This window comes from Ambystoma mexicanum, chromosome 3p (genome assembly GCF_040938575.1).
Source record: "Ambystoma mexicanum isolate Mex_15411 chromosome 3p, UKY_AmexF1_1, whole genome shotgun sequence".
Classification (NCBI taxonomy): domain Eukaryota; kingdom Metazoa; phylum Chordata; class Amphibia; order Caudata; family Ambystomatidae; genus Ambystoma; species Ambystoma mexicanum.
In genome coordinates, this window is record NC_090925.1 from 502,565,223 (window position 1) to 502,583,273 (window position 18,051).

An 18,051-nucleotide genomic window follows, 5' to 3' on the forward strand; every position below is an offset into this window, starting at 1 on the left:
TATTAGTCAGGTTAATGGTTAATAGGTTAGCTGTTAATTTTCAAATGTGTCTCTCGCACCATAGGCATTTCAGGTGAAAAATAGTGTGCATTTTTAAATGAGCACGTGTGCTTTTAACTGTAAAAATAGATTTGCATCTTATATGTTAAAATCGTTTTTGACTGAATGGCCTGTCTTTCCTTGTTAATCTGGTAACACATATAGCAATGCACCGCACCCTTGTGGTGGTGCTGCGAAAAAAAATTGCTACCTGTGCAGTAGTGCTGTACTCTGTGCTGTTTGCTACCTGTGTAGTAGTGCTGTACTCTGTGCTGTTTGCTACCTGTGCAGTAGTGCTGTACTCTGTACTGTAACACGCCAAATATCCTTACAGGTAGGACACAGTAAAGAGGTATAGCTGTACCGGGTGGCGGGGAGGAGAGCGGCAGCCGGTGTCTAGCGAGTCAGGTGACATAGGGGCGACGTGATGGCCCAGGTGTTGAGGAGGAGAGAATCATTGAAGAGGTGGGCCTGACCTTCTGTTGTTATTTTGCTCAGGTTGTGCTTTTTGTACATGCCGTGTTCTTCTCACCGCTGTGCAACAGTGTCGTCATATGCCTCACACCAATATCCTAATTGGCATATGGCGCCAGTGTGTGTCAGAAACCTTCATAGCACAGCTTCAGTGGCAACATGTATTGATTGAGGTGCTTGTCCCAACATCCACAAGGTGATCCACTGGGTCTATGTCATTCATACGGCAGACTCTTAGGTGTGGTCTAACATGCAATAAGTGTAACATGTAGAAGCAATTCAAGCGGGTCTGGTTTATTAGGCAAGGCAGACTCCATAGGATTATAGCTTTCCCATGAGTAGCACTTGTATTGTGGTATCATTATTATGGCGTTCTCTGTGCTTTGTTCCTTGCTAGTTACAGACTCTTAGGGTTAGTGGCTCTTTCCCATAGTGTTTTTATTACCAGTAGGAATAGCTGCAGAATTATGACATGATGCGTTGACCCTCGAAAGCTGCTCTAAGGTCACTGAAGTTGTGCCCCTTCCTAGTGCATCATGGTCAGTCATAGGCAGAGTCGGCCATTGGGGTGGGCGGATCGGGCGACCACCTGGGACGTCCTGCCATTAGCTCCCCACCACACCAGCTCGGGGGAGTCTTTTAAGGTCACCCCTGAGCTGGCGTGATGGGAGAAGACGCGGCAGGTGCCCTGTTGAAATTAAATGTGCTCTGCTCTCGGGAGTGGAGCGCTTTTAATAACAATAGGGAGCTGATTAGCACCTACTGAAACATTTTTGTTTTACCGCGTGGGTCGCGGCGGTAGCTTAGACGGGCCCCGGTCATAGGTTCGATAAACAGCTCTCATATCCCCTCGAAGACCAGCAAACCATTACTATCAACCATTTGTATAGCGTCAGTATGAGAGTAAGTACTGGCCTCGTCTATGTCTGTTGTCAAGAGTGGGGGAAACTAAGTTCTTATATCTGTCTTTTTTACTGTTCTTAATATCCTGCACCTTTTTTTGTTTGTCTTTTTCACCCTTGTCTTAGGGCCCGATTCATGGAATTTTTAGCACGCCGCAAAGTGGCTTTGCACTCATGCAAAAGTGGTACAAAGTCACTTTGCACTGCAAAAAATACACTTTGCACAGCTCTGTGACTCAGGGTGTGTGCTGGCAGTGAAAAGTTACTTTGGATCGCTATAAAAGTTCCATGAATCGGGCCCTTGGTCTCTTTAACACTATATGTGCCATTATCTCCCTCACCTGTTCTAAACTATGAATGATCAGGACATGCCAACTTCCCTAAGTCTTCTAAATCTCCTTCAGATTGTCTCAACGTACCACTAAACTGAGCGAGGGAAGAGTGCAGTGCTGCCATCTTCTCTGGGAACAGGTCACTGAACCTATGGGCGGGGCACAAGCAGTATGAACTACTGACCTAAGACTGAGCCCCTGTTCTCTGGTCCGCTCCGACCTGATATTCTTATAAACTTGTCCAATCATATTTGCAGATCTTTTGTTCCCTGTCGTATGGCCCTTTCTTAACATTTTCTTTTTCCCGAAAATGTGGTTTGTTTTAGATGCAGCTGTACAGCTAACAGTAATTAGTCTCTCCGTAGCAGAAGCATTGCTCCGGAGTCAGTCACACCCCGCGCATGCGCAGGAATATACAGACACCAGCGCGTGTGCTGGAATATTCGAAATCTCTCCGTGGCTCTGCATGCGAATATATGCCGCCAGGCCATTTAGCAGCAGTTTTCCTCCTTATGTCAAAGGGAATGCAGCAAACAGATGTTGTGCCAACCCATATGATCTAAAAAAGTGTGTGCATTAGGGCAAACCTGAAGCTTTTATTGTAATATGTTGTTGCGCTGAAGCTTTTATTGTAATATGTTGTTGCGCACAATACATGTGTTGTCTACATTTCTTCTTTAGTTACGCAGCAAACATAGTAAAAAAGCGGCCTGCCTTTTGTTTACCCTAGTGAAACATTTTTTAGCTAATACAAATTTAGGTAAAACCAGTTTGCTCCATTGCCCTATTATACAGGTAATATAATGTATGTGCTCCATTTATTTGCACAAGGGCAAAGTTTAAATAATCTGGCCCAAGAAGACAGGGAGGCCTGGGAAATCTCCCTGGCACTCTTTTCGCCTAAAGACCCAGGGGGCACTGGCCAAGAGATACTGCTGCTTATCATGAAGGTTAATTGGGTCCAACAGGCGCCCCAATAACACCCAAATATTACCTCTGCCCACCCCAGAAAATGTTCTTATTTGAATACCTACTAAATCTCCCTTTTTACTGTTTGTCATCTTGCGCCCTGACAGCGGCGAGGAGTAGGGAATGCATTAAGAGGAGGAGGAGGAGGAGCAGCACGAGAAGGAGGAGCGCATGAAAGTGAGCTCCAGCAAGAAGGAGGGGAGTGGAGTGCTGTGAAAGAACTGGGCTCAGAGTTGTGCTCCGCAGCTGGTGGAACCAGTGGCAGTAGAGGGGCCCAGCTGAGATGGCACCAGAGACGAGCGAGGATGGCCTGTAGGGTCGCCCTAAGGTTCGGAGGGCCTTACCATGAGGAGAGAAAGTGAAAGTACCCTAGGGTCCAACTGTTGCTACGGAATCTGAGCCCTGCACCCCTCAGATGACCTAGGGGGTCCAGGGTGGTGGTTCCTGGTATCAGGTGGAGTCTGGAGGAATAGCACACCCTACTGACAATCCCTGTGACAGCCAGGAAAGACCCCGGACCACTAAAGTGCTGTGCAGAGACTGTCAGTGACTGATCTAGAAAGCGGCGGGAGGGACTCAGGACTCTAGTCCTAAAAGAAGTGCCGAGTCAAGTTATGTATTGTGTCACATGGTATTTCATTCCGAACGGCCACTGTCGGGTGAGAGCCCATAACCAACGCAATCACCAAAATAAGGGAACTAGAGAACGATGCCCTAATTTCGCCTCATTTGTTTATCGCTCCGCCGAGACCGTCCCCACCCTTTCCACCATGTTTATTTGCCGTCTGAGCGACAAATTCTGAGCTCATGGTGAAAAGAGTGTGGAAACGCGGCATTCTCCCCTCCAGTTTCCAGCACCACCGTTCTGAGGTGGGTGGGAGTATTGGAGGGGAGATGTCGTGCTTTATAGCTGCAAAAGCAGCTAAATCCCCTCGGTATGGGGGAAACATGTGCTCCAGTGGCATTGCAAGCATTTCTTGAACCACTGCCCCTCTTCTGATTTAAGAACGTTTTCTTAAACTTTCATTAAACTCTGAACAGTGGTGTTGCAGTCTAAGAAAGGCTTGCCCTGCTAAACCAGTGCTGCTGGGAGGAGAATCCCCTCCAGGTGGCTGCCTTGCATTCCTGATGGTTTCTAGGGCTGTTGTCAAGCCTTACCTCAGGCAAGGCAAAAGCTGAGGCTTCCATGTCCCCGCACCTCATTCTTTCTTAATCAGTATATGGTGTATGCAAGTAAGTGTTCCTCCTTCGTGGAAGAACCCTTTCTCACGTGCACGCACCTTGTATTTATGCCTTGGCCTTCTAGTATGAATGGAGGGAGCCCGTAGGCCTATTTTGAGCAAAACCAGTTCTGCGAGCCCAAAAGAGCAAGTGTGTTGCTGTTTGTGCAGAAAACATTTCTCGTCTTAGCAGCTGGAGCCGGATGCTGCCGACCTCCACCTGTAACGCCTGTTTACATTACAGTGAAGTTCCTACACGATGCCCAAATCCTGCTGCCAAGGCTGCCAGGCCCGTCAAACGTGGGCTACTGTTGTCACGGAGAGTGGCACAATAGAGGTATTATTCAATCCAAGGAAGATGAGTCGGAACAGATGGGCATTGTGATGTCAGTGTTTCACAAACCTCTCCTCTTTTTGTGTTGAGTTTCTTTGAGAAAAACCTACGTATTTGCTCATTTTAGTTTCGCGAGAAACAATGCGTTAAATACATCATTGTGGCCATTATAGAGCATTATGTTATCTGGAAAAAGCATACTTACCATTTCATGTTTTTCATGTTGCCTAGCAACCAGGCAGTTGGGAAGAAAAATCAGTCTTTAGGTGGCCATACTTTGCCTTGCTTATTCGTTCATTAATTTATTAGTGCTTTTGTAACATGCTAACATTCAAACTGATTGGTACCAAAACATGGGAAAAGGGGAAGGATGGTGTGGTATGGTCGAACACTTATTAAGCGCAAAACATATCGCCTCTCACCGAGGCATCATGGCGCTGAAACAATGGGCTCCGTGTGATAGTGTCCCCTGGGAAAAAGTCCCCAGTTAGGTAACCTTTTTCCCTGCACCCCTAAAAGCCTTTCCCCACATATTCTAGGTGAGGCAACATTTTCTGTTTCTATTCTAACTCCAATATTTGTGGAAAGTGCTTGATTTTTTTCGTGGGAGAGCAAATTTTGAGGAAATGTCGCCACCTGGTGACCTTTTCCCAGGCCACTGTATGACTAGATACCTAGCAAAGGGGGTACTAAGCAAATGAGGGCGTGAAGAGGGAGGGGATATTCAAACACAATCATATGTTCACAATGGGGCTAGCCCTCTTTGCTAACAATATGTGTCACAATCCAGCACGCCAAGACAACTTTAAAAAAAAGCATTTTTTGGAATGCGCAGCACTAGCGAATGGGGCACATTCAGTTTAGAATATGTTACATTTCAAAGGGTTTATGGAACAATGTTTTGAGATCTATCTTGAATCGTAGCGGATCCACTTTGGGAATGCGCGCCATAAGCGGGTCAAGTGGCACAGTGAGTAGAGCGCTCGCTTTGACATCCGTGCAGAGCTTGCTAACGCAGGTTCGTATCCCAGCGGGGCCAAACTCAGCCTTTCATCCTTCCCAGATTGATAAATGAGCACCGCACACCGTGGGTAATAATAAGCAGCGCTCAGATAGCCGAGGGTTCGTAGCGCTATATAAATGCCGAACTACTACTACTATAGTCCCGCCCCCTTGCATGCGATCGTTGTGTGTGCACGGCTCCTTCTGCAGTGGTAGCTTGCAGTTGTCCATTTTCTGCTGCTTCAGTGGGGCGTAATGTGTGGGTTGGTCGATAAGGTATTTTAGCTCCACGCTTCAGAAGGCTTTCTCGATTATGTTTGTAGCCGTAAAATCTGCTGTTTTTGGCTCGGTAGCCAGTGCAGGGCTTAAAGTGCTTTAGGTGTGCGTCCTGCTTCACCGCCCGCTGCCGAATTGCAGAGGCGCAACGTGCATGATCAACCGAGCGTACTGGGACCCGAACCAAATAAGATGGGTCTTTGGGGAGTTTTCACGTGAACATTGTTTTGAAAACATTGGGTTAAAATGGTACATGTTACAGCACACTTTCTGTGAATAATTGGGTACAAAGCTATAAAACACACAGTTGGTTTTGCAGGGTAATGCATGACAAAATCCAATAGCTGCCGGGCCACCAACAGTGCACAGGAGCATTTCCCAATGTTTCATCTGTGCACGGCCTTTGCCTATTACCAGTACTCGGCCATTGTAAGAAGATGTGTCCATGCTGGGTGCTCTCCATAATGAAAGTAATGACATTATAAGAAAACATGCCCATCTTGCCAGCACCGCTATATGCGAATGTGCCCACGTAGAAACACAATCAGTCACTTGCCAAATGCCGATAATACCAGTAATCCCATTGAGATGTACGTTAAAATGCCAAATTGTTTACTGTTTATTTTTAATGCCAGGAGAACTTCCCCGAGCCCCCCCCCACACGCCCCCACTTTATTAAATACCCCTACCCAACCCCCCACACACATGTGCGCACACACATACCACATACACATCAACGCACGCACACATTCGCCAGCACACATTCGTAGACACACACAGTCCCCACATGCATGCACGCATACATACATACCTACAGCTACATACACTTTCTATTTGCTTTTCTGCTTTTCTCCGTGCCTCAGATTGCCACAGCTCCAGGCGACCGCTCACACTACTGCTCTTCTGTACAGCCCAGCCCACACACACACCCTGCATTCCTGTTCCTGGGGTGCATGGTGGCCTACCTAATGCAAGAGGCTATGCAGTGGTGCCCCCATGCACATTTCCCAGGCTGCGGTACTCCAGCCAGCATGGCCAAGAGGCCCTGCAAAGCTGGGGAGGCAAAACGCCCCAGGCCTTGCACGCATGCATGCCTATCTCGCTTACTCCACCCAGGAGAAGACTGGTGCAAAAGGCTGCGTTCCTGTCCGCTTGTGGGGATGCCCATACAGTATGGAGGAAAGGGCACTATGCAGGAGACATGCAGCAGTTACTACGGCAAGTAACTTTTTCTTTACCCTGCAACACACCCAGCCCAGAGGCCCTTCCCCAGCTGCACACTACAGCTGAGGCAGGGCTCAGCTACTCACAGGGCTGGCTTTGGATGATTAGTAATAGGTGGCAGGTCGCGCTCTCTCAACCGTCGTGGACGTGCCAGAACTGATCTGCTCGCTCTGCTCAGGCACGGAGCTATATGTTAGATCAGTTGGTGATTATGTAAGTCTTTTTGGTAGGGCGACATACACACTGTCTAGACAGCAGCTTGCAGGACTTCTTCTTCATGGAGGAATTTTAGGGCAGGGAGGATTCTCTTCAGTAGATCAAGTGGTGCTCATGCATCAAAGAGTTAACTTGTGGGCGAAAGCTTGGTCTGGGGCAAATGATGCTGAGTTTATTATTTTTTTTTAACACTGTAGTGGAGTTTAGGAAATGAGACCGAGGAATCTGCCCACTTCAGGGACAGGGAAGGGCTATGGGAGGGCTGCCTATGGGAGTGCAATCTGGAAGCAGTTTAGGCAGTGAGCATGGTCCATCATCGATCCATAATTTGCTTGGAGACAATACAGTAGGCAATTTCCACTACTGGGCAAATCATTATCCAGGAAGCGCTTGCGTAAAAGAGAAAGGGTACATCGAACTCCTTGATCAAACCTTACTAAAGAGATATCAGATTTTTTTATTGTTGCGAAGTCACAACTTTTTGAGACTGTTTCTTATCTTTCATCGAATTTCCAATTTTCAGATACATAACTCGCCGTCATTTGAATGCCGTACACTTTATTACAAATATCAAGTATATATTTGTGACCAGAAGAAACGCATTTTGAACAGAACAAATCGTGCAGTCAGTAGCACAGCACACAGGTGAAGAAATGCCAAACTGTTAAGGAAAATGTATTCATTGCTCCTTGTAAAAAAATGAAAAATAAAATTGTTTTAGATTGGGGTGAAAGAAAAGAGGTTCCAAACAATATTTGAAGCGGTATTATGGGAATTCCAAACTCTAGGGCCGGTATTACTTACCTCCACACACTCAGAAGGAGCACCTGACCCTCTCTCTGCTGGTTTTATCTATTTCCTTTTTTTTTTATAAGAAATGTTATTTAGATTTTTCGCAGAGACATAACAATGTTACAGGAAGTACAAAAAAAACATCCAAAAATGATGTAGTAAGTTTGGGGTGCAGGTTGGTATTAGAACAAGTATTGGCAAAGCCAGCAGTTTTAGCTTTTATGTAGGCATGGACTAGGCATTTAGATAGTAGAGACTGCCCATTAGATGGCAACATCTGGAAAATGTTGTGACTATCTGGGCATGTGATAGCAGAGCATGTCAAATGTCTATTTAATATCTATACACAAGTGAAAACTCTTGTCTTTGTAAGTCCTTGTTTTTAACAGAACGTCAGTCCAAGGAACCGATAAAAGTCCAGTGGCTGAAGGCAAACTTGGTTAACACATTTTTATTACACCTGTAGCACATTTACAACGGTAATTAAGGCATGAACCCTCAGAAGCCTGCTTAGAAAGAACATTGGAAGGCCAAGGTGTGATGTTACTGTTTGATAGAGCTAGCACTAAGAGATCTCAGAGTGGGCAATGTAGTGGGTGAGAAAGGCCATAGGGATAAGCATGCTCATGGCAAGTGAGTGTGGGGTGGGGGTAAAATAACCAAACAACACCCACAACCTCTGTGCTTAATCAACCCGACAGACATTGTGAAAGGCGGGCAGGACAACTACATACCTGGTTTCACCTTTCTTAGAGTTCGTCAGTGCAGTTAAATATACATACCCCTATCTCACATGAATCCACAGCATTTACGCCAGCATGAAAATGTCATGTAACATAAATGTTGCATGTTTTGTATGGCAGAAATGAAGCAGGAGGCGAAATGGCAACTTACGATCGGTGCCTCCTCTCCGCCATACAAATCAATGAAAATGCAGTGTGATGTAAATGCCACTACATCGTACCGCTTCACCATCGACCATGGCACCCGCATATCCCAACACTTTCTGCAAAGGGTCAGTACATATCAACCATTCTGGACAGGCATCCCAACAGAACTGTCTACAACCCACATTCAGATTTTGCAGATTGTGAATAGCTGAGCTAGGAGTGACACTAGAAGAGTCGCGCCAAGCTTCGCTTGATTAGATAATCTGACGTGCATTCCATAGCAAGCAATTCCAAAGGGCAAATAGTCTTAAGAACATGATCTGAATATCTCAAATGTTTACACCGCTCCCTTCTGCCATTTGCATGTCCCCCAAACACTCCAGGATCTGTATGTTATGATAGGTTATTTATAACACGCTTAATACCCAGAGGTTTCTAAGCGCAGACCCGGGGATTGAACCTGTGTTGCTCTGTGTCGTCTTGCTTCCAAGGCGAGCACGTTGCTGCTGAGCTATCCTCCCGAGAAAGGAAGGTTGGGTTTGATATGTCAAGACAGAAGGAGCACCGCAAGATTACTTTGCTATAGTGTTTATAGGTGCGTGCATGCAGACCAGAAGGAACCAGGCTTCTTATAATGGTCTGTTGCTAAGTGATTTATCATAAGGGCACACACGGTCTGTGTGTCCAGTGGTTAGCCTCATGTGCGCCTGGTGCGAGGTTGGGTGTATGGGAGACTGCCCTAAACAAGCTGGAGAGTGACATGCGGCGTGCTGGTGTCCATGGAGGGGTCAGGTGCTGGGTGGTGTTCACTCGCCGCGTGTCAGTGGCTTAGGTGTGCGTGATCTATAGTGGAAAGCTGAATGATGAGCGCGTTATCGAGGGGCATCGAAAGTCAAGACGCCAACTGGCAAATGAAGAATCACAACACATATTCCCTGAAATTTCAATGTTTAAATCCTTTTACTTTCCTGCTCACACCATCTTCCCACAGCATTACTCAACAGTGTCTGTATTTGACACATCCCCCGCCCCCACTCTATGGCCACTGCCCGGATGGACCTGACATATAGTTCGAAACCAACACCATGCATTACAGTTAGTTAGGTATTAATGAAGCCTTATAGACCTTACCCGAGGGCAGGGGTGTTGCTAAGTCTGGAAAAGGTCAGGGGCTACGCTAATGTCGGGACTGGCGGGACTCGGGGCTAGCTAGCATATTGGTTGTAGCACCTGAGCTTCTATCCAGGGCTAGAGCAAAAAGACCCAGGGTTACAGCCCCCTCAGCCCGCCCCCCCATCCCCTGATAAGCAACGCCTCCGCCCGAGGGCCATGTCTGGACTTATGGGCCCCGAAGTGCGAGTGAAGGGATTGAGAGCAGCAAGTACAGTGCAGTTCAGTCCCTTATTATATCATTCCACTACGCTTGATAGCATGGGCTGCAGTGTGCTCGCTTCATTCCCTTTTCTCTTTTATTTGGTTTACCTGCTCACGTTATATTCTCATTGGATTGCGGACAATTTGTTTGCATTTCAGAAGCTCGTTTCACCAGATGTTGCGAGAATCACTCAAAGGGGCCTCCTGGAGGAGCTGTCGGCGCAGAAACACATGTTAGAAAGTCTGTCTTTAATGTCCGTGGAAAAGGCAGGGCCTCTCTCCACCGTGGAAGAGCGTAAGTAATGCGTATTTCTTCTATGTCTATTGCTTATTTGGGAACCTCATTTCCTGCAGATGCGGGACGTATGTGATTTAGCCGCGTCTTATGTTTCTTTTGTATTTGAAATCCATTCCTTCAATGTGACCCACTTTACTACATTTATTTTTTCATGCTTTATATCTATTTAGTTTTGATCGAATTCCCTTTTAAGAATTTTGCATATGACCAAAAGACCCAGCCACCACCCAGCCTCCCCTCACCACTCCCCAGCACCTTTCTTGATTCACCAAGAGCAATCCCGCCCACTCCTTCCAGAAGGATCTCTCGGTTTTACTTGATTTTATTAGGGGGCTGCCCAGCTTCACGACCACGCTAAGGGCCTCATCACGGGTTGGGTGGTATCCCAGCGCCCCCAGGATACCGCCCGGGCTAATAGCATTACCGCCACCCGGTCTGGCGCTTTTAGCGCTGGATCAAGGGTTTATTTAATTTACTTATTTTATTTTATTTATTTGTTACAGGCCCAGACCCTCGGGTGTCACGGCGTGGTTACAAGACAGCTTAGAAATTAATAATACATTGTTACATTGGTTACATTACATTTTTGGATATACAGTTTACAAACATTCACTAACAAAATATGCTCATTACGGAGACCTGTCCTTAGGTTCTAATATTGGTTGAATAACCAGGTTTTTAGCAGTTTCTTGTAAGCCGTGAAAGAGGATTCTTTTTTTATATTAATAGGTAGGGTGTTCCAATGTTTGGGGGCTAGAGCGGTGAAGCTGCTACCCCCCGCTCTGGTGGATTTGAAGTGGGGAGGAGCCAGAAGGAGTTTGTCATTAGATCATAATGATCTCCTGTCATCTTTTGGGGGAAGAGTGTTGCTAAGATAGATATGTCCTTTTCTAGTCAGGCATGTATGTGTGATACATAATGTTTTAAAGATGATTCTGGCTTTGATAGGGAGCCAATGAGCGTCCTTTCTAGTCTTGGAGATATGATCTGATTTCTTTTATACCTAGAGCTGCTCTTAGGACTTTGTTTTGCAATAGTTGCATTTTAGCTAGGTTGGTATTGACTGTGCCTAGCAATAGTACGTTGCAATAATCCAATTTCGATAGAACCAGGGCTCTAGCTAGGGTGAGGCAATTTGCTGGGGTCAGGAATTGTCGGCTGACAGCAATGAGTTTGGAGGTGTAAGCCGGGGAGGAGTCAAGCGCATTAATCTGTTTAGTCATAGTAAGGCTGGCGTCAATGTACACTCCCAATGTTTTGACTTGCTTCAGCATGGGAATGGCAGTACCATCGATGTTGATGGTAGAATATTCAGGGTGGAGGGTTGCTATTTTGGCTGGAGATCCTACAATGAGGACTTCTGTCTTCTCATCGTTGAGACAGAGACTATTTAAAGCCATCCAATTTTGTATGATGACGTATATTTTATTGATAGTTAAAGTATCCTGGTCGTAGTTGCCTGTGAGAGGTATGAGGATCTGGGTGTCATACGCAAAGTTTGTGTATATGACACCCATGTCGTCTAGTGCTGAGAACAGGAGTTTGGTACACGCGTTGTACAGTGTAGGGGAGAGACAAGAGCCTTGGGGCACTCCTATGGGGACTGGGATGGGGATGGCTGCTTCATTCCCTATGGACACTCTGGAGGTACGGTCGGTTAGGAAAGATTTCACCCATGCAGTGGCTTCCCTGGAGAAGTTTAACTCTCGGGCGAGTGAGGTGCAGAGTTTGTCATGGTCCACCAGGTGAAACGCAGCAGAAAGGTCCAACAGCAGGAGGATGCAGAGTTTCCAGAATCTCTGATAGCATCCATCTGAATTTTGAGGTCCAAAAGGGCTGTTTCCGTGCTGTGGTTAGGCCTAAAACCTGATTGTCTGGTGCCGAGAAGCTGATTAGATGCCAGATGGGTTGGATTTGGTTGTAGGCTAATTTGTCAATGGTTTTAAGTAAAAACGGCACCATGGTTATGGGGCGATAATTAGTCGGAATGATGGGGTCTAGGTTTGGTTTTTTTAGAAGCGGGGTAACCCAGGCTTCTTTGATGCAGGTTGGAACTATGTTGGAGTTGTAGGAAGCGTTGACAAATTTGGTGATGGTAGGGGTCAGGGTAGAGGCACAGGCTTTGACTAGTTTGGCTGGGGCAGAGTCCCCTTTGCAATTGGACGCTTTAAGTTTGGAGATGGTGTCGAATACGAGATCTTGGGTGACGGGTGTGAATTGGAAGGAGGGGTTGGTGTTGTCACTGGAGGAGGCGACGGGGTTGAGGGTGGGGGAGTTTTTATCAGCTAGGAGTAGTCTTTTGGAGGTGATTTTATTCTGCAACATAGCAATTTTGGAGGCAAGTGCATCTTGTATGGTAGTGCACCATTCTTTACTCGCATTGGTGGGTGTATCAGTAGTTAGGGGGTTTTCAAGTTCTCTGAGTATAGAGAAGAGCTTTTTGGAGTCTGATGCTACATTACTGATGCAAGCATTATAGGCGTTGGCTTTGTGGGCAATGATAGTTGTTTTGTAGATGGTATTAGCATCTTTGAAGGCTTTGGCCGAATCAGGGGAGGGGTGTTTTCTATGGGCGTGTTCGAGAGAGCGTTTTTTACTTCTTAGGGTGACTAGTTTTTCATTGAACTAGAAGTTAGATTTTTTATTAACAGGTTTTAGTTTGGTAGTGACTGGCGCTATTGTATCAATCGCTGTCGAGAGGCATTTGTGGTAATGCTCTGCGATGGTAGTAGGATCATTGCTAATGATTGAGTGGGTTTCTAGAATTTTATTCAGAGTGCGGTCAAGATTCTCTACTGTGAGTTTTTGGGGATTTCTACTTTCAATGGTGTCCATAATTTTGTCTTTAGGCGGGCAGGGATCGTCGCTAGTGATAGTGAATTCTATGCAAAAGTGGTCTGTCCAGCTGAATGGGGTGATTGGGCCTATAGTGATTTTGGTGTTGAGGGTAAGGATCCAATCCAGGGTTCTACCCTTCTTGTGGGTGGGGACATTAATGTGTTGGCAGAAGTTCATGTCTTTAAGTGCCAGGAGAAGGGAGATTGCTTTAGTGTCTTGGTCATCATTGAAGCCAAGATTCAAGTCACCAATGATGATGCATTTCGTTTTAGGTTTAAGGATGGGCGCCAGTATTAGTGGGATGTCTGTTTCTGGGTGGCTATTGGTGCTAGGAGTTCTGTATGTAACCACTATGTTGGTTGTGGTGTTTTCATTCATGGCTAGTTAAGCGAGCATTAGTTCATATCCTGCAATTATTTCAATAGATAAGAGCTTATTTGGAGAGTGTTTTTAGTTATGATAGCAACACCGCCTCCTGGGGAGGTGGTTCTATCAGCTCTGAGAATACTGTAGTCTGGTAGGTTGGGCGGTAATGGGTATTCCCCATTCACCATTGGGTCCCCTGTACCCAATGGGGCATTTTCGGCGCAATGGGGGTAAATGCTGCCAGATTCATGATTGGGTGGACCCTTAAATACAGCGGTAATATCGTTACCGCAGCATTGAAGGGCTACCGCCGGACTCATGGTGAGGCCCTACATCTCTTCCCGCCCCTCCTCTTCTACCAAACTCTCTGCCCGTTCTTCCTTTTACAGGTAAAGCCCCCTCGCGCCCTATTACCCACCGTTACCTAGTATTTCCTCACCCCTAGACCAGTGTGCCTATAAACCATAAAACTAGAATCTCGTAAGACGTGCCCCCTGTAGTGTGCCCACCCTTTAAGATATTGTGAGGCTCTGCCAAGGCTCATGCTCATGTCACATGTCAGTGACCATGTGACAACGTTAATAAAAAGGGATGAGTGGTTTCCCGCTCATCAGTTAGCACCACCAGACTCCAGCCTGATGTCTCGTCATTTCCAGTGCTGTGCTGGCGCTGTGTTTGTAGGCATAGGGCCTGTCCTGCAATGCCCTCTGCCATGACAGTGCCTCTGCTGGCCAACACTGTCCCTGTCCACCGGAGATTAGCAGAGCCCCCGCCAAGCAACTCTGCAGCTGTGTCCCGTTGCCCCTGCTTGGCAACTTCGGCTGTGTTGTGCCGTGTCGGCCGGGGTCCAGGCCGTGATATGGTCTAGCAGGATGATCCCTGCACACATGATTGAGGGCTGGGTGCCCCAGCAATCATGGGTCTGGACCCTGGTGTCCTGGGGGTCCAGGTATAACACCCCATCCCCTTCACGCTGCCCTTTGCCATTATGCACACAGCGAGAAACAGAACCATAGGCGGGCACATCGTCACAGAATTCAAAGTGCAGTGGAGACCCAGGGAGGCGATAATCATAGGATAATGACAAAGACAAGGCTTGAGACTCAGTATAGTCTATGGTTTTATGGCACACACGCACATACTCTTCTGGTTCTCTCATATACCTGATGTCTATGTAATATATCTATGTACAGCTGTGCTATCCATGACAATTTAACACACCAGTGTGCAGGACAGGATCCAATTCTTCAAGGCAGGCGTGGGTGTAGGTCCATCAGTGACGTTAACATTTCCTGTGGATAAATAGGCCTCATGAAGTTTAGGTCTAGTGAAACCTTTTGGGAGCGAGGGAGCCAAGATAAGGAAACTCAACATCTTTAATCGCTGACGTCGGAACGATTTGGGAAGACATAGCGTAGTCCCCGCTGGCCCCTTCGCCGAGGTCTCTGTGTGGGACGATTATTAGTGCCTTGATCCCATCTAGTACATCTCACACAGTGTTGCTCTGGTTGGTTGTAGAGTAGTAAGTGACGCTGTGGCTGATGGTAGGTATATATGGGCAGCTATATAATATATATATTGTGACGCAGTGGTTGGTCGAAGCTGATTCAGTGATTTTGCAGCTGGTGAAAGTTCACTGATTTACGACTACTCACAGCTCCCGGATAAGTTGTGACTGGCATCCACAAAGTTAGCCAACGTCAGAGGTGGTTTGTATAGCCCAACAGCCGTCATTGTTAGTGACGCTGTGATCAGTCGCTCATACAGTGATGCTGTGGTTGGTGGCAGCGTAAACAGCTAGGCTGTTGCTGGTGGTAGATTAGAAAGTGACGTTAAGGCTGCTGGTGGCTCAGTCATTGAGGTGGCGGGTGCTGGTTCCTCAGATCATGACACTGTGATTTGCCGTAGTGGACTTAGTAATTCTAAGGTAGATGGTAGCTAAGCCAGTGATACTTTGAGGGTGGTAGCTCCAGACACCTTATGGAATAATCTATATAATGGTGGTCGGATATTTATGAGCTTGGCTGTTGTAAACCTTTTGAAAAATGTCGTCCTGGACTAGATCTGCTGTAACCTGCTATATAGATCCATTATCAGAATGAACAGTTGAATGATACAGTGATTGAATCGGAGAACACAGAGATATTGGCTTTGAAGTGCGTAAGATACTAGGAAGCTTGAATTAATTTTAATTTTAACTTTCAATATCCAGGAGTTTTTTTCGGATTGTTTAATTTATAACAAAAATTGAGCAATGGTAGACATTTCTTTTTTCTGTTACTGGTTGTTTTATTGAGATGTACATGTAATATGAATTTTAATGTGTGACATTTTATATTGAAAGGTTGATATGTTTCAACTAAATCAATAAAAAAAAATGTAAAAGATTAGCTCAGGGAGCATTTCCCTGGCTGGAGGTAACAGTGTTTCTAAAAACCGAGGGTGCCCATTACACACGCTGAATACAACAAGAGTTTAAGATATCCAAAAGGGTATCATTAGGGGTGAATTGTTCTACTTCGGCGCTATCCCCTAAATCATTTAATCTTTCTCCTAAATGTCACCACTGTCTTTTCGACTGAGTGTGATGGGTGGAACTCCAAAGGGATTGACTGCAAGCAGCACATAGTACTTTTCTAAAAGAGCAGTAGTGTAGAGCCCTACAGTCAATATAGGGAGCATTGCCCAGAATGATCTAGAGGATTGGCCTGAGTGAGGATAATCCATCCTTGATCATATGCAAAATTGTTCTATCCCCCAAAATGGATTCTCGATTAATGACAATGTTTTTTGTATATTTTACAGTTTTTCCAAGAGTGAAAAAGATTAAATATCTCCTAAAAGTCTGGAACCAATGCACAGAGCCAGAAAGCACGCTACTCTGTCCCACAGAACGTTTTTTGAATCAACTCAAGAAAACCTTCATGTCCCGAATAAAGGGAAAATATCCCGGGCAGCTAGAAACAGGTATGTTATTAGAAGCCCTCATGCGGGGTCAGTATGAGTTGGCTATTGCATGGGCTGTTGTAAAGCCATGTAAGCAATGTGTTGGGTGGAGTTCCTTCCCGATTCTGATGAAGTGAATCTGCTACTACTGTAATTTGGTGCTGATTTGGTTTGGGGTTCATAGAACACCATGTGGCCACGTTCCAGTACCCAGGAAGACAGAGAGCGAGCCTCACACACCTCATCACTTGATGACGCCATGAAAGAAGGCAGCATTACTAATGGCCCAATATAGCTCCAAAGGATAACAGAGTTATAAAAGATGAGTGTACTTAATGGCTTTTGGCTCTACAATGTAAGACCCCAAAATTATCAATCTCACTTAACACACCGGCCAAATCTAAAAATAAATTAGACTATGATTTAAATCACTGGAAACTCTAGAGCTGGAAATTAGAATCTAGGATTGAGTCAACGGTTCTAGATGTGCAGATCCATACTCCTGCCGACCAATCAAATGTGGCCTTTACGCATTCAGCTCCATGATGCAGCAAGTGGTATAAAAGTGCAATCCATGCACGCCCCAAAGCAAAGGGCACCCCAAAATAAGAAGCAAGACATTGTTTCAGGCAACAGTAAGTCCGAGCAGCCTTTCGTAGGTGGGAGGGTCATTTGTATTTTGTATTGTTGTATTTTATTTTGAATTCGTAAAGCGCTTTATGCCAAAGCGCTGTACATAATTACTTACGGTACAAAAACTGGTAACACAATAAGAAAAGGCAAGAAAACAAACATGAAGACTGGAGAAGATCATTCTTAAGGGCAGAGCGGAAGACAGACTAATAAGTAACCGAGCGGGGGGAAAGAGGAAGGGCGTTCCAGTGCAAAGGAGCCTACAGAGAACAAGAACGAAATGAGACTGAGCACAAGGGGGCAAGGGACAGAAAAAAGAAACATTGATTTAGAGAGCAAGGAGCGCGAGTGAAGATAAAAGGAGAGTAGAAATGAGAGATACGGAGGAGCAAGACCATAAAGGGATTTAAAAACCATACAGAGAAAATTGAATTTGAGACGAGAATAAAAGGATAACCAGCCAAGTAAAACCAATGAGGAAGAAATAAAGTCACGGGGTAAAAACAAACATAAAAAATAGAAGAGTTAAAAACAGATTTAAGAGGAGCCAAACGTGACAGAGTCCAAAAAGAGTAGACGGGAAATAAAACAGACATGAAAAAAATGAGAGCAGAAATCAATAGTTTAGTTGCCTGAAGTGTAAGAAAGGGCTTTGCCTTGCAAATATTAACATGAATTTAGAGTTCTGTATTTTACACTGAATACATTAGGGCAGGCCAAAATCCTGCTCTGGGTACAAGTGGAGGCGCAGAGTAGTATGCTGCGTGCTTTAGTGCTCAGCATATTGCAGATTGATCTCCTAGATCTCAAGAAATTCTTCCTTGGAGGTTTTAAATCCACAACAAATATTTTATTTAACCCTATGACATCTCTATTTATTACAGGCTGATATGCTAAAAATATCAGGGAGTTTTTATCTAAATAAG

At 45.6% G+C, this 18,051-nt stretch overlaps 1 protein-coding gene across 1 annotated transcript in view; it reads left to right on the plus strand.

Annotated features, from left to right (window-relative positions):
* RIPOR3 (RIPOR family member 3) overlaps positions 1-18,051 on the plus strand; it is an 898,683-nt gene that overhangs the window by 846,352 nt on the left and 34,280 nt on the right. Inside the window, exons 18-19 of the mRNA XM_069651171.1 lie at positions 10,204-10,339; positions 16,352-16,513. Of these exons, the coding sequence (XP_069507272.1) occupies positions 10,204-10,339; positions 16,352-16,513 (298 nt within the window). The remainder of the gene's footprint in view (positions 1-10,203; positions 10,340-16,351; positions 16,514-18,051) is intronic.